General features: G+C 36.8%; 1 protein-coding gene across 1 annotated transcript in view; it reads left to right on the plus strand.

Moving 5' to 3' along the window:
* CDC73 (cell division cycle 73) overlaps positions 1–26438 on the plus strand; it is a 104175-nt gene that overhangs the window by 29481 nt on the left and 48256 nt on the right. The window contains exon 10 of the mRNA XM_030455116.1: positions 5323–5387. Coding sequence (XP_030310976.1) covers positions 5323–5387 — 65 coding nt within the window. The remainder of the gene's footprint in view (positions 1–5322; positions 5388–26438) is intronic.

A 26438-nucleotide genomic window follows, 5' to 3' on the forward strand; every position in this document is an offset into this window, starting at 1 on the left:
TGATTTCTATTAACAGAAGTGGAATAGGAGAACTGATAGCAGGAGATCCAGAGTTCTGAAACTTAACTATCTTGTTAGACTTGTATTTACTACATTTGTTTTTAAGGTTGTAGGATTCTGGGATTTGGGTGTGCTTTTTTTTATTATTTTTAATTTTTTTCTCCAGGCAGAGAATATGTGCAAGAGTTTCCCATTTGGAAAGGATTCTGGTCTGTTTTCTGACTTGGTGTATCCAAGTAGTTGGTAATTTTCAGTACTGTGCATTCACTTCAGTGCTAGAAAACACACACAGATTCATACTGTATTTTTTATTACTTTGAAAAACTTTTGATAACTTGGTGTTAATTACTTGAAAGATTCTTAGTAAACTGTTGTACATGAGCTGTGCAGAGAATTGTGTAACTGATTGGTGTAGTTTGGAAATTGAGGTGTGAAACTTTTAACTTGCTAGGGTGTAGTACTGGGAAGGAGTGTTCAGTAAATCCTTATCTAGAATGAAATTTGGTGTCAGTGATTTAATTACCACTGCTGTGAAGTGGGGTAGTGAATCATTTCCAGGCAGCCTGCAGAGTTTTGCTGTCTGGGGTTTGAAAAGTACACTGCTGAAAAAAGAAGTGGTAATTCAATCTTATTCATCCACAATTCATATTCTTCAACTCAAGCTCTTCAGTGTTTCAGAGACCTGCTCCTTTGTTCTGTTTCTATTTGCCTGGACTTCCTGCCAGAAATCCAGGTCAATTTGAGTCTTTTTAAACCTATTGTTCTTTTAGTAATTTATCAATGCTCAAGTTTGTACCTGGATTGGATGGTTAGAGCTGGAGCAGGTGCAGAATCAAAACCAGGGTGACCTAGATTGAAGTGTGGCAGTGAGCTTTAAGCAAATAGAAGGCACTTTGAACATTAATGCTCATATGTAAGGAAACGGAACTTATTCCCAAGTGGTGTTGGAGAACATAATCAGTCCAATAAGCTGGTGCATATTTTCATTTCCAGTCTAATTCTTTCAAATAAGAGAAGGCACTCAGGTTGATGCATGGTGTTGCTCGAAAGGTAACGAGTGATGAACTGCACTGGAAAAAGTGTGTGATTCTTTTGACAGTCTTTGGGTCACTGAACTGTGAAATTATGATGGTAATACATGCAGTGTCTGGAGAAGAAAAGTTTGTCTTAATGTTAACTGATGATAGTTCATGTTTTTAAAGCATCTGAATTTTTATGCTGTACTAGTCTAGTTATTGTGTTGAGTCTCTCAAGATTTAGCTTTTAAGGCATTTGTCGATGCTTGTGTTTTTAACAATGCTTATGTTTATGAAACTGATGAGATTTGGCACACAAGAAGTTTGAATACAATTTGTCACAATACATTTATATTGAGCTTCTCTCAATATTCACTCAATTCTTCACTCTTTAGTGTTAGACCAGCTTTTTAAGTGTTTAACATGGGCTGCTCTTTGCCTAAAGGAAAAGTGCATGATAATTTTGTTGTAGTTTTACTGAAAAATCCAGATGTATTGAAAGCTCTGAAGGAAGCTTTAACATTTGTTCTGCATCTAATTCTAAGTTTAAAAATAAGGGTCCAAAGTCTTGCTATTGTGATGCTTTTATTTAATAGGCTCTTTTCTTCTTAAATACCCTTTTCTTAGTAGATGGCTTATAATTTTAACTGCTTCCTATAACACCATCAGTGAAACTATGGTTTTTGACACAGGATTTGCTAATTCTTGGCCAGACTTTAGTATTTAATTTCTGTGCTGCTGCATGACTCAGCAGCACAGGTTGAAGTTGCTTTTAGAAGGAGAGGGGAAACATTGCTTTTGTGCTCTTGGAGGACACAGTAAAGCATTTATGCTGATGTATTCTGAGGGCACATCCCTTGGTGCTCCAGGTTGCTTTGTGTTCTGCTTCTCTTTACCCTGCCCTGTGGTTCCTCTTGTATCCCTGCTCTGCTTTTGAGCAGCTGCTTCAGGGTCAGCCAGTGCCCTTGGAGAATGTGCTGGAAGAAGTGCCTCTCCACTTTCTGGTCTGGTCCTTGAATGTCTTTTACAATCAGCTGCATTAACCTGGCTGGCACCTTCAGCAAGTTTTGAAGTGGGGATGCAGCTGTTACTGTGGAGCCTGTGATGGAAGAAGCATTTGTGTGCTTTGCCCAGGCTGTGTGGAGCACTGCTGGGTGGCCAAGTGTACAAAACAGCTGAGACTTTCTAGAAAGGCACATAAGTGCAAGTGGCAAGGCTCTCACTTGTAGCAATCTTAATTTCTGTAAGAAAAGTGAGTAACCGAGTGGTAGAACATCACATGGTCTAATAAACTATAGCTTGAGAAAACAGAGTGTGCTAGTACTAGTTAAAGGAGGGTTGTTGGGCTTATCTGGAAGCTGTCAGTGCTTAACTCTCATTCACCAGTTGCTTGTGAGTTTGAGGCAGGAGATTAGAGAGCCGGTGGGCAGTATGGGAGGTGGCTGCTTCTACCCATCCCACCCCATCTTCAAGTAGCAGACCCTCAGACCTCAGAGTGGCTGCAGGAACTGCAGGAATGTAAGTGGGTACCTGTGTTCTACTTTGGCCATTTAACATCTCCTAGATTTACTCTGCCACTATTAGCTTATTATCAGAATTGTTTTATTTACTACCTGAGCAGCTGTTAAATAGCACTGGAAGGCCTGGAAGCTGCTGGAAATATTCAGCAGGCCAGAGCCCAGGGTCCAATGGTTGTGGCAACAGGAGCCTCTTTTGGCTCCTGCTTTGTTTGCTGATTCTGCTAGGAGGAAGGGTCAGCACATGGCAGGGTGCAGGAAGCTACTGAGAGCCAGAGCTCTGTTTAGTGGCTCTTGTGGCTCATTAAAGGAAGCAGGACACATTTCATGAGAGACCTGGGGAGAGTTTTGCAAAAGATGAAACTACTGAACAGAGGCATTTTTTTCCTGCCAGGTTCCTCATTTTCCTTTTTGATTCACTTTCTCAACTGTGCTGCTGGCTCTGGGGGCTGTTATACCCTTTGCAATGCTGACAGAGACTTGGGTTAGGGTTTTTTAATTAGCTGAGAAGGAATGCAAAGCTTTATTAGGAAAAAAAAGCAGAAAAAAGTACAGGGGAATGAAATAACTGAAGCTGGGAACAAAGGTGTAGAACAGTGGGATAACCAGGATTTGTGCTGAGAGGAAAGAAACTCTGGCAGGCCAGGTACCAGGGGGGATGCTGCTTTGCTGCACTTGCTAGGGGGTGTCTGTACTCTTTGGAGTTTGGGAGGAAACATCTCATTGAAATAGTTTGAAATTCACCATGTCACAGGCAGGAGGGACCCATAATAGGTCAGCCTGGAAAGGGGAAAGGTTCCTTTGTTGGTTACCTAAAATTCAAAAGCAACTGTCAGCCTAGATTATACATCATTGATTTATGTCACTCCAGGTCAGCAAAAACATCTTTTCAACTTAGGGAAGCTCTACCAAATATTCTGAAAGGCTCCAGGCACCACCTGAAATATTAATATGCCCCTTGCTGAGATACAGTGACCTACATAGATAGTAACAGAGAAGACTGATGTCCATGGAAGTGTTGGTCAGATGCAATTTCAATATCTTTAGTTCATCTGTGTGAGCCCTTAAGACTAATGCATAATTACATCGTGGGGTTGGATGGAAAGGTGTAGGCTAGGCTAATTTGTGTCTTTTCTTTTTTTAGTAGAGAAGGCAGCATTAGTGTCTGTCTTGCAGATGTCTGTGCCTGCATTTTGCTTTCTCAGAATCAACTTTGTGTAGTTCAGGCAGGCTAAATCTGGCAGGAGGGGAGGGATGGCCTTGAGAAGTCAAGATGAAGAAGGGCTGGAAGCTGAGGTGACTGGAAAGCAAAACAAGATCAGTAACATTAGACCTCTCCAGTTGGTAGCTGGTGGTAGGTTTGGTATCATAGTTGAGGGGATGAGGTGGGATAAGGTAAAACCCAAAACAGTTTTCAGAAAGCAGATAACTGTCTCTGTGGTGAGATGAGTGTGATCAGTTTTCAACTCCTGGGTATCTTTTTCTAGGCACTGGAGAGTTATTTAGTCTGGGAAAATTTTCTGCCTCATTTCCTACCAGTGTATGATAAACTGTCATCTAAGGAAGAAGGGATGAGCAACCATAGATACTTCTCAGAGCATTTGTATTGTTTTCAGGGTTGTCTGGGTTTCAGTTTAAGTTAATTTACTCATTATAGGGACAAGAATCTACAGTCTTGAAAATATTTTTTTAGTGACTTTTTGTAGATTCAATGCAATGCTCGTACCTGAATCTATTACTTTTGGTCTGTTATGGTTTAGTGCTGATCCATTACTATGCATATTAAATGGCAAAAAATCTTCTAATTCTCAATAACCATTTTTCTACAGCATCTGTTGCCTTTGCCCAAGTCTAGTGAAATAACCTGGAAGTTCCTTAGGTGTAGGCCAGTGCTTGCCCATCATGGTTTGATGGGTGGTTACCATGTCATTTTCAGTATGAATTAACTGGGTTGTTGTCTGATGGAGTCAGCTGACATTGGATGCACAAGGCTACAGGATTTACTAAATTAAAAAGTAAGCTGCAAGCCCTCGTGGCAGTATTCAGGAGCAGAGCTTGTTCTTAGGGCACTGAGAATAGGACAGAGGAAGAATATTCAGAAGCAAACAGGCCAGTGGCAGCAGCTTTAGTCACTGAGCACTTGCAGGCTTCTGGCACTTACTCAGCATAAATTCAGTCTGATTAAAACTACTTTAAAATATCAACCTAAAACCAACCCTTTTTGTCAACTGTAGTCTGGTGGTGTGAATTTATGCAGATGCTGTTTTCTATATGACAGTGACATGGGTGCTCTTCTGTACTCCAAAAGTGAATTTATTATTTTTAGTGGCCACAGTTTTATAGTCAGCATGTAAGCTGGTTTCTTAGTAAGTCTATTTTCCCATTAATACAACTACGACTTGAATATGTTACATTAGAATCCATTTTGGGAATAGGAGGTACTTCTCCTATTTGTAGTGAAGAGAGTTTCTGAGACTGCAGGCATATTGTAAAATATTCTTACAAAGATATACATTTTTATCTGTTCTCTGGATGATTTGAATAATTCCACACAGCAGGAAAAGTTTTGTTACAGAATACAGAAATACCTCATATTTCTGTCTGAAGAAAACAGAAGTTTCCTGATTAGTAACAAGATTCTGGGTGGCGAACAAAACCCAAACCAATGCTGACAGTAAGATGTGTTCTTTGCAAAAATCATGGAAAAGATATTCCCAGTGCTGTCCATTTAGACATGATGTCCCTATGCTCACAATTATTTACAGGAGATTTTTTTTTTTCCATTGCAGAAACGGAAGGCTTTAAAATTGATACCATGGGCACCTATCACGGGATGACTCTGAAGTCTGTAACGGTAAGCTAAAAAAAACCCCATTTTTTATGGAAGTGATAGTGTACATATATATATATATATTTGTATCTTGTTGGCCTGGCCTAGGCTCTAGAAGGTCATTTTGGCTGACTAATTGAATTATGGAGGTGCTTTTCCATGAAAAGATAAAACATGTTTTGATCTTAGAGATCTTTGTTTGAGGGATTTGTCTGCAGTAACAAGCTGTGCTGGGAAGGCTTTGCTGGCAGGTTCTCCTGGAGGTGCAGTGGTTTGGTTTTTTTGCTTGGTTATAACTCAGATGTTTGCTAGCCTTATGTTTAGCTATGAAAGGCATATTTCATAATCACAAGGAATAAAACTAGACACACCAAACTGAAGTAATAAAACTAGGTTTTGGAGTATTGCTGTTTCCTGCTCTGTAATTAGTAACAAGGAATTTGTTCAGTAGTGGATGAATTGGACTTGGACATTCCTGTTGAAGCATCCTAGCCTAGTGAGATGGACTTCTTTTACAGTGCTGTCAGTGGGCATTGCTACAAATACAGATGAGAAAGAGAACCTCAAACAGCTTTCCTTTTTTTCATCTTTTGCCAATATTTGTCTGCTTTTGTAGAAGCGAGCTGAAAGCTCTCAAACAAATGCTGTTTTGATCTGCTAGTAAGTAGGACAGATGCTACAAAACTGATGTAGAGTCCTCATTAAGGCTTTTGCCATCTGCATACCTATATAAATCTGATAAATAGACAGCACTAAACGCTCTCAAATTCATGCACTACTTCTAGTTGCACTCCCAATTTTGACATAAAATAGTATCTTGAATGTAAATTTCCTATAAACATTTAGAGCTTTTTCTTGTTTGATAAAAGTACTTGCCCAAGTATTTTGTTCCCAATCTCCTCTGGGTTCAAAACACTTTAAAAAATTGAAAAGGAATATTTTAAGGAAGGAACCCACTCTGGTTCTAAACAGTGTTATTTCTAAATGAATTTAGGAACTGATTAGGAAGAAAATAGCCCATTTTGTCTGAAGATTTGTTCTTGAACCTTTCACAAATTTAGGGATGCTTTATGAGGGATAAAGCAGTGTTGTAATACCAAATCCCAGATTTCTATGGTATAATGCATTTGTTTCAAGTGGTAATGACTTTAAGCGACTTAATAAATGACTTAGTAAATAGGTTCTTGGGAAGGAAAAGGAAAGAGAGGAAAGAAAAGCATGAGTAAAGTAGAAATGAACTGTTTTAAGCTCATCAGTATAATTATTGTAAAAGCAAAGGCTTGTACAGTATCTCTAAAAATGGTAGTTTTAGAAGTTCATTAAAAAAGCATTAAGTTTTTTTATTCTCTGAGTCCTCGCTCAAATATTCAGCATACTACCTAGAATTTTGATGTAGCATTATTAAACTGTCCTTGCTGGTTCCTTCTATTAAGAAAATATAACTGATAATAAATTACTCAAATATTTATGCACCATAAACTAGAATAGTTTTGAAATAACTATTTGAGAGGTATTGCACGACTGCACATAAAGCATCATCTGGTGTCATGAGAAATATTAAAACTCCATCTGTCACTTGATGTTTTTTCTAAGAAAAAACTTTTAAGGGATTTTGAAGCTTTATTTTCCAGACTGTTAAAAAGATGCCCTAAATGCTGAGCTCATTCATAAATCAGGGTGACATACTGACTTTGTGTTTCACATGGGGGAGAAATAAATCTGTTAATTATGTGGCAATGAAATGTTCATCTGTTTGTGTCTAAGTTTTATCACAGTGGTGGACCACATAGTTCTAACCCATAGTCTTCAGATTGTTACCTTGTATAGAATACTTAATCTTCTATTGTTTAGCAAATTTCACATAGTTTTTACTCAGATTTTTTTTGTCTGTGTGGTTTGTTACTATTTTTTATGTTAGACAAAATTGGAAGGAAATGGGAGAGTACTTTCTTCCTCCAAAGTTTTAATGGAAAGGTTCATTATACTCATTGGATAAATGACAGGGATATGGAAGGTAGGACAGGATTGCAGCCCTACATACATGATGCCATCTCCTGTCTTCACAGTGTTGGTAGAATCCCTTTTGGGAACCCCTGAAGCATTTCAAGAGGATTGAGGTGTTAGGTAGCTCTTTCTTAGAAGCTGTCTTCAAACTTCAGACCTCTGGTTTCTAGGTGAATGGTGAAATTTGAAAGCTTCATTTTTATGCCATTTTTCTCCTTGACTTAGGTAGCTCCTTTTTTTCTGTGATGTTAGAGGGCAGTTATGTTCTCTAAAACTTTAAAACTTCTTGTTTTGCTTGGCTAAACAAGTCTTCTTGTGAAATAAACTTTCAGTTCACATGTGAGTTTTGCCTGTTGGAAGTAATGTGTGTTTGAGCATGGAGAAGTCAAATTTTATGTGATTTTTCTAAGTGAGAACCAATAGTTTGTAGAAAGGCATAAAGAATTTCTTACTATTTCTGAAATTATAAATATTGCCTTTAGGTGGATGAATTTCTTATTTTACTTTGTTCATCATCACTTTTTATATATTATTTTTGCTGTAGGTTGCACTTTGGTTCTGAGTTACATGTTGGAAGAGCTTGTTTATCCTAATGTGGTTGTGCATGAGTGTATAACATCTCTGGTAACGCCATCTACAGCTATTTCTGTTCTGTGTTTTACAATGTTTCCAGTATTTCCTTATCCTTTATATATACATTATCGTGTATTTTCTTTGTCTGAAGGAAAGGGTTTGATTTGATGGTTAGTTTTCTTTAAAAGGTGGTCAGAGTCACTAGGTTCCAAAAGTTTTGATCTTGTTAGCAACAGGATAAAGCTTTGTAGGTGTACACTTAGTACATGGAGTGTAAACTGTGAGCCACTGCCTGGAGTTTGCCTGCTTGCTTCTCACATAGAATTTTTAAGGAGCTTTTCGTTGTTTCCTGTTGTATTCTACAGGTCTTGCACTTGCACTCTGCCTTACTGTAACTCTTTATAATGATTTTCATAAAATGTGCAGAACTTCTGTTTTCTGTTTGTTCTTGCTGAAATATGAGTTGTCCTAGATGCTTGTTCTTTTTAACAGCAAAACAAACTTCAGCATCTTGACTGCTTTCTTTTCATCAGTGATGTTGCAAACTTTCTTAGCATTCAAAATTTGTTCCAGAACAGATGGTGAATGGTGGGCTTTTTTCTGAAGTAATGTCAGCTAAAATAACTTGTGCTGCTGGCAGTTTTTCCCTGTAACAGGGTTTTTGCTTAATTGGCACACTTACTTTCTCTTAGGAAGAATTGACTTATTAAATGAATTTTTATTGTGAAGGCATGATTTCATTATTCTGAACCTGGCCTTGTTTATAACAAGACATCTTTAAAAAGCCTTTTTTAAATACCTGTGGTACTTCTGTTTGCCTGGCTTTTAATGATGTTGTGGAATCAAGGTAGTGGTGGCAGCTCTTACTGTCTGGTTACCCAGCAGCTCATGTTGCAGATTGTCAAGCATGACTTCTGGAAACCTCCAGCTCTACCTGCAGGCTTCACTTCAAAGCTTAATCCCCTGCATAGCAGCCCTACTTGTTTTTTAAGTAGGAATGTTCACTGTTTGTAATGGATTAAAGAACTATGGAAGATGAGTATGTTGGTATTTTTATACCATGCAGGTGTGAGGGAATGTGGAGAGAGAATTTTTAGCTGATATTCTCTACATTTACTGTTCCATAAATTTCAGAGGTTGAGGTTCTGCTTTGCTAAAGACAAATTACAAAGTTGATACCCAAATCAAATGTCATCTACTAGAAATTTAGAAGTTGTATCTGACCTTTGATTGGTCAGATGAAATTAAATTTTGGACTAAATTTTGATTTCTGCAACTACAATATGTTAATTTTTTTTTTTTACTATATCTTGAGGGGTCAGTGAGAACAAAGTAGCTGTGTGTACATAAGGCTGTGATACAGAACTTGTTCTGTGAGCATCTGACACAGCTGGTTTTTATAGGTTGGTACCTTTCCAAGCTGCAGGTAGGCTCTGTATTGACTTTTTGCACGTGCAAATAACACTTGTTTCTCTGTGACAGTGATAGTGCTGGTAATGCTGGGTTTGCTCATCTCTTTTTTTCTGAAGTCTTCATGACTTGAAAATGAAAGACAGGAATAGACTGATAGCGTGTGGAGTTCTGAGCCCTGACTAGTCATGAGCTGTGATTCAGTGTGGTTATAAACTTGTGTGTAAGCAAGAAAGATCTATATGGTACTGTAGAACCTTGTGGAAATTACTCTGTTGCCTTTCCTAATTGCTATGAAAATGTTCTGGTTTTAACTTTGGGTTTCTTTCAGTGTTCATAGCTGCTGAAACCCAGAAGGTTCCTTTGTCTTGTTATTGCTGTTGGTAATGGAATCTGTTATTGATCATCTGTGCTCATAAGAAGCCAGAAATACTGTTGGCATTTCTTTCTCTTACTGTTCAGTAAACAGGTGGATGCAGCAGCTCTTTCAGATATTGAGAATCAGTGGACAATTAGTGAGTGTTTCAGCTGAAGGACTTTGCTTGTAGAAAACTCTAGTGCAAATTCCTACAGTGCATTCAAATGCAAGTTACATCTCTAGGACAAAATTCCATGTAAACTTTTGGTGCTTCTGAGTTCAGTGATAATATTTTTCCAACAATTCAGCAAAAGTAACATCCATATTCCCAGTGTAAACTGCCAGACTACAACAGTTTCTCAGTTGTAAAATTACTCTTGAGTAAACATATAGACTGTTGGTAATTAAAGAAAATACATTACATTCCAGATGCAGCAAATACATTACAGAAAACAACCTTAGACAGAAAGCCTCTAATATAAAAGAGGGTCCCTATGTAAGCCATGCTACTAACAGGTTTAATTTCAGAAGAACTGGGAGACTGATTTGACACCTCCAAGGTCAGCAGCCTTTTTTCATCAGTTTACTGTCAATCTTGGATTTTTGAGCATTAACTAATCAAACGATGTTGCTGTTATTGCCACCAAAATTTTTTGAGTCAGACATAGTCTCAGTGATTTTACTATTTTAAATGGGATGTTTTTTAACCTCTGCAATATTTTTTTAAAGGATTAATTGATGTGTAGTGGAATGAAGGGAAATTTTAACCTTCTGACACCTTAAAGAACAGGCCATGAGAGGAAGTATGAGTTGGAGCAGAGGCATGGTGTATACATGTTTTATATAAAAAACTTCAGATAATTAATATACTTCTGTGTAAGTAGGTATATCCATGGGATCTTTTTTAAATTTGTCATGAGGAATTAAGATTGTGATTCAGTGCCAAAACATGAAATGACTTCAGAAGCATGTGTTGAAACTCCTGAGAATTGAATTTCTCAGTATACAGATAAGTAGCACTTACCTTTAAAAAAAAGAAAAAGAAAAAAAGAAAATTGAATAAGTCTTAAAAAGTAAATATGAGAGGTATAACTGCTTTTCCACATGTCACCAGTTTTCTGTGTCGTGTTTTAATCTCATTAAAATATTTGAGAACAGTGGTATTAAGTCAAGAAAACAATGGACTCTTTGAAAGTGTTTGACATGGGCTCTGAAGTGGAATGTGTTTTTCATGCAGGCTGTGCATAAATTGGTCATTATTCTTGGTACAAGTGTGACACCAGCCTGCCTGCACCCCCACTTCCTTCTGTGGGCCAAGCAGTGTTCTGGGAACTCTGTGTGCATACAATTCAGTTTTTAACCATCAAGAGGATGTTTGTAGAGTGTTAAGAGTGTTCTATGGATGATGCTGGAGTCAGAGATTCTTGTTTTCATTGGATTCTTAAGGTTGTTTTTGTTTTTTGTTTGCTGTGTTGTTTTTTTTTTAAAGTATATTTATCTGGAACTCAGGCATAACCATGAGGCAGGCAGTCCATTAGGGTTAAGAGCTAGGATGTAACCACTAACTCAGAAAATCCTTGAGCTGTAGAAGTAGATGCTTCCCCAAGAAACGTCTGTCAGGAACCTTACACTGCTCTGAGATAACAGACTGGAAGGCCTTGTGTGTCTGTTTTACTTTAATAAGAGTAGATGAAATGTAACCAAGTGTCCTAAGATCTATTGCCTTTATATTTAAGGTCTACACAACAATTTCAGTGGTTGGCATTTCATTGCCTCAGTCATGTTTCAAACATTAGTGTAAGTTGTCAAGCTGACAGACACCAAGGAAAATGACAGACAAGTGTTGCTTTCAGGAAAATGTGTTTGGTTGAACAATACTACACTCATTTTCTCTGATTGTAGATCACGTACATCTGTGCCAAGTTATCATGCTATTATACTGCATTATACGAAAGAAATGCCTGGTTTTTTTCCTCTTAATAGGTTTTATTTTATTTTGAGACTAAACTGCAAATTCAAGAGAAGAAGATTTGTGACAGTCACACATCTGGAAGTTAGAGCTTGCTGTGTTGCCCAGTATGCTACTGAACAAAAGAGGGAACCTGGAGCCATCCAGCTTTGTTATTGAATGAACATGTCTGAAGTCACTGTTCTGTGTAAAACTTGATTGTGTCAGCATGATAAAGATGCTTGTGGCATTCCTGTCAGGTCCTTGAGTCATTTAAATGGAGGAGTGCTAAGTATGAAAATCTGAAGTACTTCTGAGTATACACTGAAGTGGAGCTTTTAGCATCCAGGGAGCTTTACTTACAAAAAGCTTGAGAACCTTAAACTTTCTTGTTATGAATTTTAAGATGACTTGCTAGACCTGTCTTGGCCTAAAGCTGAATGATAAAGAGTTTATTTGCTTGCCCTTTGGGCATTCCTTGAGAAACTCCTCTGCCATGTACACCATGTGCTAGGACTCAGATCCTTTATGAATGGTCCAGGAGCCACTCTCAATGGAAACATCTCCCAGTAAGCTTAAACTAGGAAATTTAAATTAAGTGTTTTTTCAGTTGAATGTCCACTTTCTGCTTCAATCCTGTACAGGTGATGAGCTTAATTTGGGTTTCTCTTTGTGTTTCAGGCTTAAGATTTATATGTAATGTCTAGTAATGAAACTCCTATAGGTTTTTATTCATAGAATTATAGAATGGTTTGGGTTGGAAGGGACCTTAAAGATCATCTAGTTCCAACCCCCCTGCATAGGCAGAGATATCTTCCATTAGACCAGGCTGCTCAAGGCCCCATCCAACCTGGCCTTGAACACTTCCAGAAAGGGGGCAGCCCAAAACTTCCTTAGGCAACCTGTTCCAGCATCTTGCCACCCTCACAGGAAAGAACTTTTTTCCCCATCTCCCCTCTTCAAGTTTTAAACCATTGCCCCCTGTCCTCTTACTACACACCTGTGTAAAAAGCTCTACCCCAGCTTTCTTGTAGACCTCTTCAAATATTGGGAAGTGACTATAAGGTTGCCTCAGAGCCTCCCCTCCTCCAGGCTGAACAACCCCAACTTCCTCAGCCTGGCTTCATGGGGAGGTGCTCCAGCCCTCTGATAATTTTAGTGTCTCTCCTCTGCACAAGCTCAAGGAGCTCTGTGTCCTTCTTACATTGGGGACTCCAGAACAGGACACAGCACTCTCTGTCTACTATTGGATTATTCAATGATACCAGCTCAACTTGAGCTACAGATTTTTATACTTCATCCTAATTGTTCTCAACAATCAAACATTACAGCTTTCAAACAGCTTGTGTGTTAATGCTTTCAATATACTTCCTTCTACAAACTATCTCTAAACATTTACTGAATATGTAATAGCTGCTTTGCAACTGAGTTTGTCATCAGAGTTCTTCTGTTGGGGTATAACAACTTAGTTACTGTGTCCTGGTTTGATTTTTTTGCAAGTCTTGAAGGCAATAGGAAGGTCCTGAAGATCCAATAGAAATGAGTGTATGAAAGCTGAGGCACCAGAAATTAGTCCACTTTGAGATCCTTTCTTCACTGTGCAAGTTTATCCAGGTTTGTCAAAACAACGCAAGTAGGCATCCCGTTGTCTTTGAATAAGAGTTTTAACACAGTTTTGAAGGTTTCTAGCACACATTGCAATGCCTAAATCAGAGTTACAATTCAAGTATTTAATGATCAGCTGAGTCATTTTTGTAAGTAATCTGACCCGACTGAGTCCAGATTTCCTTCTCTGTTCTGTTGTTAAGGTTATAACATTGTCAGTAGTCCATGTGACACTTCAGTGCTTGGCTATTTGCTCTTGATGGAGGTAAGACACCATTAGTTATTTCTGGAAAAAAAAAAACCTGCTTGGATTAGTTGCTTATATGTAAATTAACGTGGTAGTCATAGCTTTTCCTGAGCTTGGAAAGTAGGGTAGCTGGATAATTAGCAACATCCATAGGAATATTCCTCAAAGCCTTGTCTCACCTCCAACTCCTTCATATTCCTTACTACAAAGTTACACCAGGACAAGTTCTCCTTTATGAGTTTTTTATTTTTGTAAGTTCTGTACTTTGTTGTTACTGTCAAAGCCCTTCTTGAACATTCTTAAAGGCTGTTTCAATTTGTGGACCTTTTTCTGGAGTTACTATTTTCAAAGTCTACCTCCTCCTTCTTGCAGTTGTTGGGCTTGTTTTGGGTATTTTGATTATCCTGAACCCTCTCTGTGGTAGGTGTTAGTGTTTGATTCCAAACAAGGTATCTCTTTGTGGTAAGGTAAGGATTATATTTTCTAAGCATGTAGCACCTGCAGAGCTTAGAAATGAGACAGATCTTTGGAGGTAAATGTTAATGGAAGGCTGAGGTAATGACCCTGGTTTTCAGTCATTTGGGGGGCACATTTTAAGTGGTATCATTCAACATTGTGCCATATCACAAATGAGAAGGGCCAGCTAGAATAAAAAAATGTGGTATTTTTAAGCTTTTAGGGCAATTCCTCCTTGTACCATTTGAGAAGGTAGTTGATCAAGACTGGATATATTTCAGTCTCTAAATTTCTCATTTTATTTTCCAAATAAATCCATATGTTATTCTTCCTGTCCTTTCTGCAGCTAGATGCTGTTGTATCTGCACCCTCACTTCCAGGACGCTTACACTTGGGTGTTTTTTAATCTTTGTTAGGACAAGAATGCAGGCAAAATTCTGGTTTACTACTGGTGGTCCTAGATCTAGTTTTTTTCAGCATAGGCTTTTTTATTAGCTAAAGACTATATAATGAGCTCTGCATTAGTTATGGCTCACTCAACTAGCATTTAGGCACTACTGATAATGGTTTCAAAGGATACCTGTGACTGCAATCTGCAGAGGTGCCATCTGGAGCTATTTTCATTGTCACTGAGCAATATGCTATTGTGGCAACAGCTTATATCATTGCTGCTGGAAGGATGGTTCTTTGTTCTTTATTCATCTAAAAATCTTAAGTGGAAATTTGTCTATGTGTGAAAGTGCCTGGAAGTGTCAGAGATGTATTGTCTGTTCTACTTCTCATTCACCACTTCATGTTTTTGCCCCTCCTTATTCCCAAAAAGAACTGGAGGATTTTCTGGAGGTCTTTTGAGATTTTATAAGTCACAGGAACCTTGTGTGCATACAGCTGGAAGCTTAACACTGATGATACTGATCAATAAAAAAACCCTGGTTTGTAATATCTGAAAGGCAATAAATTCATACTGTGAATTTTTTTGAGGTTAAACATTCTGATTTTCTTTTTAAGTGTAGAAGTGATTCTCAGATTTTTGTATGCTACTATATGAATGTATTTATCTTCAGTACTTAAAATTTCAAATAGTGAATGTTTGTCCAGTGTTTTTAGAATGTCATATTTCTCCATAGCAGTTGGTAAATTGAAAGAAGTTGATAAGAAACTTCAAGAACAACTTTTTTGGGGTTTTGTTTGTTTTGGGTTTTTTTTACAAATACATATATTGATTAGCTAGCATATAAAACTTTGTTATACTTCAAACAAATTAATATTAGCAAAGCCTTTTATATTTCAGCTTACATTAGCATTGCATTTGGCAGTTTTAGCAAGTTGAACTATTCAGTTGGTTTGGTGCTTTAGGAGACAGATGATGTGTTGTTGGAATTAAAATGTCTTGCTTTTTTGGCTCTGAGGTTAAAAGCAGGTGACAGTTTTCCTCCAAATAGGTGTAAGAAGGGGTTTTGTGCTTAAGCTACAGATATGCTTTTAAAATTCAATGGAAGTGGGAAGCACAATTTAGTGTGACTAAGAAAGGTGATGTATTGTTGTAATAAGATTGCTTGTAGTTAACTGTTAGTCTAGTTGCTCTACATTCAATACTATTAATTTAGAGGGTTTTTTTAAATTCTTCATAGGGAATAAAAGCAATGTATTTTTTTTCTACAGTCACCCGAGTCTTTCTTCCACTTAAGTGAAGTAGGTGTCTCCTCATACCTTCATTTGACCTGGAAAGAAGTACAGTTGGTAGAGATGTTTTCTTTCAGGTGGCCTGATCCTGCTATTCTGAGGAAATAAAGAAAAACCACTGCCTGCCTTTCCCTTCTTGGGAGCAGCCATTTGAGGGTTTCATTTCCCTGGCCAGCATTTTTCATACAAATTGACCAAGACAATAAATTTTCTAGAGGTTTTACTGAAATTGGAAAACAGTTTCAGAACATACTGTGGGAAAAAGGGATGGAGTATTCCTAAAGTAGGCTGCTAACAAATCTTTTTCCTTAAAGGGGAGGCAAGGTAAAACCTCCTTTTTCTTTAGGATAAGGACAGTCAGGAGTGCACCTGCCTGATGAGTTCTGTTTTATTGTGGCTACTAAGTAAAATGAAGAGGGCTTTATAAAACCTAAACTGAATATTTTGTAACTAGCATATAAAATATATAAAATTTACACAACCTGCTTCGTATTGGTCTGTAAAATTGGTTCAGTTTTGGGGTGACATTGTAGTTTATAACAAGCCACCAGTTTTATAGTAGGCTTCACGTGTATAATTAGGGCTGGAAAAGAATATAATGAAAGAGCTTCCAAAAATATCAGGACATGAACAGCAGGTTAAATGCAGATTAAAGCAGTAAAATACGTATTAGAATATTAACTTGGATCATAATGCTGTCTTAGGATTTAAAATTTAAAGAGACTCTGGACTGCCTGGTGTGGTGTTCTGCCTGGTTTTAAAAGGGTAGTTTTATAAGTTGGCTTAAATTTCATATATGAAATTTGACAGTGTAAATCAACTTCTATGTTCATACCTGAAATCTTGTAAAAATTTTATTTACTTGTTTGTTACAGTTGCCATTCAGAGTAATGAGGGACTTGTCTAATCAGGCAGTTTGCTCACCTTTATTTGGATATACTAAATATCTAATAAGGGTAACTTTCATAAGCATGTTATTGTAATGTACAAACAAAATCCCCACATTCAAGATATATTTCTTACTTTCCTTCCCCTGGCAGTTCTCAGCAAGACCCTTCATGTCCTTTTTAATTCTTCTCTGGAAAGCTGCCTGTGGTTGGCTTGTGTTACTGAAGTCTGAATTGTAATTCTTCCAGATATGGATGTAGGATTAAGCAGTGACTACCATACCAACAAGCCATATGCAGGAAACATTTTTATGTATGCCAGTTTAAAAAACAGCATTTTCAAGTATTATTTTATCACCTCTTTATATGGAGCTAAGAGGAGAAGTAGTAAGTGCTAACATCCTCCAGGTTAAGATCAAGAATGTATTAAATTTTAAGCAGTAGTATTAGTATACTAATATTTGTGAAAGTTCTCAGTTATGAATAAGAATCATACCTTTAAGGGAATATTGTAGCTTTTTCTGATGCCTCTCACAAGTGGAATGAAAATGATTGATAAAGCTGACATTTAATGTATGGCAAACTCCAAGGAGTTTCAGCTTCATGTTCAGTAAAGTCATTTTTCTTTAGTGAAACTGTATTTAAATTATATTAAGGTGCATAGAGATATATTGATACTTCATAAATGTGGTCTAACTAAAGGACATTCACAGCTTTGAGAAACATGTTATGGTATTTAAAAATATTTAAATATTGTTTATTTAATAAGAAAAGATTCTCATTTGCTGAAGTAGGCTTGGACAGTTTCCTACCACATTTCCCAGATGTAAGCTAAATTAATTCTGTAAGATGCTTAAAAGCTGATGGGACAGGCAGATGTTTTCTTTTCTCAGGGTTGAAGGAAGTAGAATAAGGTTTTCTGGCAAGTCTGAAGGTATTGGGGCAGGGAAAAATATTTTGCCTCCAGTTAAATATCAGAAAGGCATTTATGTTTCCTGTAACAAGTTTTGGGGAGGAAGGGATCTCTGTAACTTTTAAATGTCTTGGGGGTTTTTCCAGGTGATTTTCCAACATCATCTTGGTGGAAGATTTATTTATATTTAGGTTTTAATTATTAATAGTTTATTCACTCTAACACTGACCTGTGAGTTTGTTATACTTTGTTGTAAATGTAGGTATTATTGTGAACTGTATTTTGCTTTCCCATTCTTTGGTTTTCAGTATAAATTCATAAAAAATTAGAACTTTTCAACACAGAAATGGATACACCTTGGTAAATTGAGGTTCAGTTGGCTTTCAATTATTTTGATTATTATTTCAGTATTTTTCTTCTGATAAAACCTTGGCTGAATTCATTCTTACACTATGAAGCTTCTTTTGGAGAGACTTCTGGGGTACCCTGTGTGCTTTCTAGCAGAGTTCACAGGTGTTCTCTCTTCAAGATAAAGTTTCTTTACCTCTCTAGTCTGTCACTCAGCTTTTGTAGCCTTTAGCTTGCTGCTGACCTAAGAGCAATTTAATAGTTCACAAGTTCTCTTTTTTTAGCATCAGATTTTCCTGGATTCCTGTTGTCTTTAGTGATTTTGTGACAAATAAATAGGCTTCTGGAAATGCCTTTGCACCCACAGAAATGTTTGTGGGAGAACAATAGCTGTGTGTAGCTTGGTCTGCACAACACCTACCACAAAACTAAAAAAAAAAAAGGTGACTTTTTTCCTGTGTGATAGCCTTTGAGTCTTAGTTGGTACTGGAACATCCTCCCAGCCTTCTCATGTACCTGCTGACCTCCCCACTGCAGGATTTGTTTTAAAGAGTTAAAATTATAAGGTTTTTTTTTTTCATTTATAATTAAACACCACAGAGAGAAATGAAAAGCATTCTACAGTTGTCTCCATTTTCCTGTTAGTCAGTGCTTCCATAGTTCTGCCATTCAGGAATAACCTTTTCTTCTTAATACAAAGGATGATCCCGATCTAATGTGGCAATATACAAGTATTCCTTAAGGCTATATCTAGATCAAAGCAGTCAAGCAAATTAAAGCAAATTACCAAAGTGTACAACATCAACATTCGTAAGTCTATAATGCATTAAATTGCCATTGGCTGGTGATGTCTTTAAGTATAAAATTACTTCACTTAGCTGTAGTTTAATTTTCTTGGTTTACAGTGAGTGAAGACCAATTTACTCCTGCATTAAAAAATTCACGTGGGATTGTAATGCATTTAAATTAATATGCTTTGACTTCTTACCTTTACTCAAATCTTTATAAACCTGTAGATTATTGGTTAGGCCATTATATTTGGGAGCAGCTTTCCTGGCTGTTAGACTGATTTTCAGTTGCTTTTTTTTCTGAGGTTCCATTCCTTAAATCCTGGTCAGTCCAGGTAGTAAAGGCTGGGTTACAATGAACCATGAAGGTTCACTGTAATCAGGTTAACTGGCCTGCTGAGACTGCTTGTTCTCAGCATACATTGTTCAGGATCTTCTGGATTTCATGTAAATACAAAACTCCATAGAAAACTCAGAACCTTTTAAAATTTTCATAATGCATTTGTTCTTTGCATATTAAAAAAAAATTATGTCAGAGGTCTTTTTACTCCTGGTTTTATTTCTGGTCAAGAAACCCAAGGGGCTTTGCTTTTAGCTTTATATAGCATTTTTGGGATCTTTAAGTTGAGAAGGGAATAGGAAATTAAATTGCTTTGGATGATTATTTAATAGAGTGACTATTTTAGGGCATAGTCACTCCTTTCACACTTTGCTTCAACTGTTACTATATGAGGAAAAACACTCATTTCCAGTATTTAAACTGGTCACTTGTAGCCTACCACTTAAATTTTGTCCTCTTTTTTACTTGCATAAGCTGCTTAGAGCAGACTATTTTTTCTTATGTGCTTGTCATGCCTATGTATTTCCCCAAAAGTGTGGCTTTCCCTCATTTTGCTTCTTATATCTCTACTTACTAGAAGATGTGCTCTGTAATGCTTAATGAGGTGTCTCAATTTTAAAAGTTTAGAATAATGAACAGTAATTACAAAGTATTTCTGCTGTTTTGTTGGGTTTCGGTGGATTTTTGTGTGTGTTTTCATCTATATATATATTTTTTTTTTCATTTAATACAGATAGGAGCAGTGCAGTAAACTTAATTTATAATTTCTACTCCCATACTGCAGATAGGGAGGATGCTGTAGTCTCAAGATTAAAACATCCCTGCAAATTGGAGCTGGGGAAAATCAGATAAATTTTCTGTGACTTGTTGGATAAATTTTATCAACTTCTTAAGGATGGAGAATTGGTAATAACAAGTCCTAATCAGCAGGTATTCATACTTACTGGATTTTTTTTAAAGTATCTATTAATACACTGCTAAACTGTTGAAACAAATCGATTTGATTTGAACTGATACCATCTGATGTCACTATAAGCAAAGACCTTGTCTGCAATATATGACCAATCCTCTGATGCCATGGAAAGGACTCAGACTTATTGGTAAGCTTTCAAAATGTTATATAGATAATTCAGAAACTGTAGTTTGGTATTTATTAGAACCAGACAGGCTTGTAGGTTTGTGCTGTCCTTTCTGAATTGGGTCTTAAAACAGTGATGTTTAGGGAGTTAATGCTCATTTGTTTAAAACAAAACCAGTGAGGAATTTCTCTGAAGGAAAATGTTTAAGCAATAGCATGTGCTTGAGGTGGTGAGGGGGATTGGTTGAGAGTTTGAGAAAAAAAGCTTAATTTTTCATACTGAATCTTAGAGAGATCTTACTTGTAGTGGATTCCCACATATCTTTTTGATAACTTGAGAAAAAGTGTAGCCGTGAAGAGGCAGTTGTCAAAGGGAAGTAGGAAAGCAAGAAAATAAAGCTTTATTGACCATTATAAAAACCAATTCCAATTTTTTTTACCTATGAAAAGGCAGTGACAAAAATGAGCGTGGATTCTTGTGTCTGTATTGGACATTGTAAGCAATGAAATGCCAAATTTTTTAGTTGGCCATGGTGGGAGGCAGTCTTTTTTCTATGGCAACACATTTCATTGTGATAATTTTTCACTTCAAGTAACTGACAAAGCCAGTGTAAAATATGTTCAACAAATAAGCTTAAAGAGAAAAAAAAAAAAAAGGTTATTTTTGCCCAAGAGTCCTAAGTGTCTCAGGAAAAAAAAAAAAAAAAAAAAAGGGGAAAATATCCATCACTTTTCATTATACATCTAGATATGATGAATGTGAAGACCAGTTACACAACTTACTGGCATGGTTGAATTAGGCTGTTCTTTTGTAGCATGAGCACCATCAAACTCTACAATTTATCTTAACTGTAGACTGGATGATAGTTGTATATGTTAAAATTGCTGTACCAATGAATATTTTCTCCTCACCAGTTTAAACTGGTGCAAAAGTGCTTTATTTTGGCTATAGTGTGATTGCATGGATTGCTTTCTAGAATTCTATTGTATACCAGTGTTAAGAAAACCAAAATGGCTCTTAATGCTCATGAGGATCAGTTTTGTCCTGAACATCCTAGGATTCAGATGTTCTATGAGTAAATCAAGATATTCTGAATCCAAGTATGATATTAGTACTTCAGATGTTAATACCCAAGTCCAAGAGAATACTGTGATAAATGTGAGAGGGGGAACCCCTTTATTCCACTTAAATCTTTTAAAATGAAAATATCTTGTATCAAGATCTAGAGAAGCTTTTCTCTTACAGAACTGGGAGAGGTAAAATGCTAACACTTGGCTGGTTGCCATCAGGAGTCATATATAACAAAAGGAATGTTGCTCAAAAAGTCCTGATTTATGGAGTGTGTTTGGAAGATGATCGAGAAAACGTGTTCATGTGTGTTAAGTTTTTTGATTAATAGGAGAAAGGATAGGAAAGAAATTTAATTGTGTACCTCATTCTGGTTTTTCCATTCCACTCTGCTAGCGTGAAATTTGGACAATAAATCATTTTAACTGTTTAACTTCTGCTAGTAGAAAATAAAGAAATGGTGGAGGGGAAAATATAATGAGAATTGTTGAGGGACCAAGACACTGCATTTTTTAATGAATATGGCAGCATTATATTTTAGTCAAAAAGACCCTGAATTATGGACAGAAGAATGTCATTCCTTTAACTTCAATGAAAAGTTGGCAGCATCCATTTGTCAACTAAATTTTGGTTAGAAAGTACATGATACCCTGCAGCAAAAGTAGCAAACAAACTTGCTTGCTTGTAAAAAGGGGTTAAATCATAGCTGGATAGTATGAAGTATCTTGAAATCTGATTCAATTATAATTTCTCTAAAGTAAAACAATTGTGATTGTCATTCTTCTTCTAATTATTACTTCTTTTTTTACCATTTTGAAAATTCAGGAAAAAATGTTAGTTTTTAAACTAAAGTAATTAACTTCTGAAATAAATAAACCTCAGTAAAATGAGAGAAGTACTCTGCTACATCAACTTCAAAAAAATATTTCAAATTGGAAAGAGAGAATCTTCTTATGACATTAATAGAGGCAATATTTAAAAATACATTTCTGTTGAAGTTACATTTATACAGGACTAATGTTCCTTTGGTGACATAGTGGCTTTTTGGTGGTTTTTTGCCTTTTGATGTGCTTCAGTGTGCTTAGCATAAGCTTTGTAATTTACTTTGTGAGGAACAGATGTTTTAGTTGTCCCCTCAGGTGTGTGTATGATACTTGCTTTTTCAGAGGCTTAAGTACTGTTATGAGTACCTCTGAATTTTCATCTTGTTTCTTTAAATTATTGGGACATAAAAATGTTTTCTACATTAAAAAAAAAGTAAAACACAAGACTTTAAATCATTCAAAGAAGATACAACAGGGAGTTGGTTATTTTCTTGATTCAGAAGGCTGGATAATTGAGTTGAGTTTTTATGTCTACAGAAATCAATGCCTAGGTGGACTTTGGAGGAATGCCTATAAAAAACTGGCATTTGCATTAAGTGGCAGTACTAAATTTTTGAGTCACAGATGGTGTTTTTCAGTGTTTCATTTTTGGTTTATCATCTTGCATCAACCTATACATTGCAGCACAAGAGGCTTAAGTTATGACATGGGGGGGTTGTATACTAAATTCATGCTTCTTTTTGAAGTGATGACAGTGACATAGAATTGCTGAGTGAAACTTAGAGTCTCTCTCTTATTCTCAAATTATGTCTTAGACCTCAGCTTATTCAAATACAGGTTATGTTAAATATTTAGTGAAGACGGTGAGCTAGGTGTTGTTTCCTTAGTTATTTGGTGTTTTATTAACAAAGGATTTTTTCTGCCAGGTGGTTTTCTTGATTTAAATGCTGAACTTAGAGATGCTGGGCAGACTTGCCCTTTCTGCAAGAAAAGATGTGGTGGGGTCGTGCTTTTCAAGAAATGGGGAGATTTAGTGTTTTTATTGGTGACGTGGTTGTTTTTAATACCAAGCTTTTAAAAGTGTTAACAGGGAAAGAACTGGGAATACTTAACTTTTTGAGAACTGCTTTATGTTGAAAAGATCTCTTGCCAAGCAAGCATGGCTATGTCCCCTAGTCTGATTTTTGTCATCTTGGGAAACTTTAAATCTTTCGTAATGTCACTGTTCTCAGTTCCTTCATCTTATTCAGTTGAATTAAATGCAAGACAATATCCAGGCTGATATCCTTAAAATGTTAGGATGAGAAATGTTGTTTCACACACTTCCCTTTCTAATGAGGTGAAGAAAAACAGACTTTTCCATCATGCCCACACTGAGCATCTGCGTGATCAGAGGGAGCAGCTCACCAAATACTCATATTAAATAGTTGAAATGTCAATTATTATTAGATAAAGCTAAATGGGCTAAAAGGAAACAGCACTTGTTCTGATGCACTTGTCCTTAGAGATGTAGTTCTATATCAGTACATTTGGTCTCCAGTGAGATAAAGCAGTTTGCAGGGTTTGCTTACTTTGAGTGTATTGGTTACAGACCTAAGAAGACTGCAGAAAACCTTTTTGGGTAAATGATACCTGGAAGCAGCAATTCAGTTCTCTCTTTAGGAAGCATCTTCTTCCCTCAAGCCTTCCCAGGCAAATGAAAGCCTGTTGAGAAAAGTACTGTCAAAGATTTTGTGTCTTTACTTCTGCCCCCTGTACACCACCAACTGTGCACAACTTAAGCATTCAAAGGAAACCTTTGAGAGTTCATAAGGCTTTAAGCTATGAATATGCTCTGTGCTGGGGGGACCTGGGTTTTTTTGTTTGTTTTTTTTCTTGAGAGAAGTAATTCAAGATTACTATCTTGTCAGAACGGTTTGACTACAAGCATAGTCTTGAGAAAAGCAAAAGGAATGGTTTGTGCCCTGTGGTTTGAGTTTTACAGCAGTTTCCTCATGAACCCAAAATGCATCATTACTATCATCCCAGTTAGTGTTATCATGAAAACTGTCAGATTTAAATGCTTATGAGAGCACTTGTGACTGTTGCCATGGTAATGTCAGAACAGCAACGTGGTAGTTTTCATCCATATCCCATGTTCAGCTAAATTCTTTTGCAGTCTTTTAACAGGGAAAGGAAGGTACCATATTGTACCAGGCCATACTTTTACATTAGTGAGGGACAAATGAAGACTGGAATTAACACTTTCTTTGCAGGTCAAATGTGAATCTTGGATAAAAGGGATCTAATTTTCTTTGCTTTGGGTTTGACTGGGAGCTGACAGTCATATATATAAACAATTCTCTGTGGAGTTTGTGTTCTGCTATTTGTACTGTTGTCTTGTAATTACTTGGGTGCAAAGTATAATAAAAAGCATTCCCTGCATTTGCAAACTAAAAATTTTGTTGGAAGAATGTATTTATCTCATAGATGCTTACTTTCTCTAGAAGGGGAGAAGTGCACTGAGCACCAGTAATGCAGATAATGCTTTTTAATTTGGCCTCACTTCTTATGCTTTCCCTAATCGTTGAGCCTGCCCTATATTTTTAAACCTGTGTGCTGATGATCAGCTGCTGTTTTGTTAGTGTCACTGTTTTGTTTTCTGTCATTTAAGAGCTTTTTTAACTGGCCTGCTGTAAGGAGTTGTTCTCCACAGCCCCCTTCCAGCCTCCCACCCCAGAAAACCTTTGACTTCATTCTTGCCGTGGGTACAAAGCAAAGACAAGATTCCCTCCTCTCTGACCTACATTTCCAGGGTGCAGGGTTGCAGAGCTGGCAGTGCAGCTTCCCTGCCTCCCTCCTTCCCCCTCTCTGCCTCTGCAGCAGGGCTTGGGCTTGGGAAGCAGAGCTGGAGGAGGGAGGGGATGCTGAGTAGGCTGGAGATGTGACCTGTAGTAACACAATAAATGCCAGGTCTGTGAGGTGTGATCTGCCACCTGAAGTTATTGTGGTCGTCTAAAATTGTGTGCCACCCAAATTCCATGCTGTTTGGGAAAAAAAAATCTGAAATTAAATGAGTGATGGTGCTCTTAAAAGTTGATACGTGCACTTATTGGTGTGTCATTAGCAATTGTCCAATGTTTATTTACTTGTGTTGTTTGATAGCATAAAATAGGGATTGAGAAGTGGGTTTTGAAGCTTGAAAAATATATAAACAACTACCAATGCTTTTGCAAATCAGTTACAAGTCTGTTCTAATAGCACTGCTGTAAGAAGTAGTAATGTCTATATTAGTATCTTCCTTTCCCTTTCATCTCCTCCTAGGAAGTTTTCACATTTTGCAGTGAGTATTCATTCAAGAGATAAGATTGTCTTGCTCTTTGGTATTATGTAGGAATTTTAGATTGAAGTATGATTGGGGATATGTTAATGTATCAGGAAAACTCGTAGGGATGGGGGGGCTGTCTAAAGTAATATCTTCTAGATGCTTCCCTCACCTCCAATACTTGATTTAGCATGGGTTTTGAGACAGTTAGTTCATGTCTTAACATGTCAGTGTATTCTGAGAACATTTTGAAAGTGTGGACTGATGAATTTTGTATTATGGTACTACAAAGAAAAGCAAATTTTAAATTACTATTCTGGTAAGCTTAACCTGAAAGCCAATCTGTCTGATCTGTCCTACATCACTGCCATCACATAATTTTAAATTTATAGGCCATAAAAATAATTCATAACAGTTACATGAAGGTCTTAATGGACACTGAATTTTCCCACAGACCAACCAGTGCAGCTTGGAAGTACTTTTACCTCATTTTTGTTTTTCAGACTAGTGCAGATCGGGAACTTTACTCCAGCCCACAGCTGGGGGTAGGATCAGTTGTGTTACACCAAAACCCATAGTAAATGCATAGTTGTGCATTTTGCGTGCTCAAATCTATTGATGTGTGATTTGCAAATAGCCCACAATTGCATTACTAATGTAATAGGAAATGTGTTCTGTTTCTGCTGAATAACAAATCTTTTTGTGGGACTAAAGTTTGGTCATCTACCATCAGTATCTAAATTGTTATTTAGCTGAAAGTTAATAAATAAATAGGAAAAAATTAAGGAATTCTAATTCCTGTTTTTTCTTACCATGCTTCAATTTTCTAAGACTTTTCTTTGCCTTAATGATGACGCTGATGACTTTGAATTTTTTCTCATAATAAGTTTTGACTTATTCTGACATCTTATTTGGTTATGACCTGAAGCAGACACACTGAGGTAAAGCCATTTAAAGCCAATAATGTATGAATTTCTATACCTCAACAAGTAAACTTGATTTTTAGATTTTTTTTTAACTGCATTACAAACATGTTAGACTTTTAGATACATGTTTTGATCTTGTTTTATGGGGAAAGAGAGTGAAAGTAGTGAAAGTATTTGCCAAAGATTTTACTGATATTAACTGTTGTGCTATTTTAACATGAACTGTTTTTCTTATTCTGGTAGGGTGAGCAAATAGTTTAAACACAAGCTAGAAAACAATAAAAACATTCAGAGAATGGAATGTAGATCTTTGA

The sequence above is a fragment of the Calypte anna genome, chromosome 8, assembly GCF_003957555.1.
Source record: "Calypte anna isolate BGI_N300 chromosome 8, bCalAnn1_v1.p, whole genome shotgun sequence".
NCBI classification, from domain to species: Eukaryota; Metazoa; Chordata; class Aves; order Apodiformes; family Trochilidae; genus Calypte; species Calypte anna.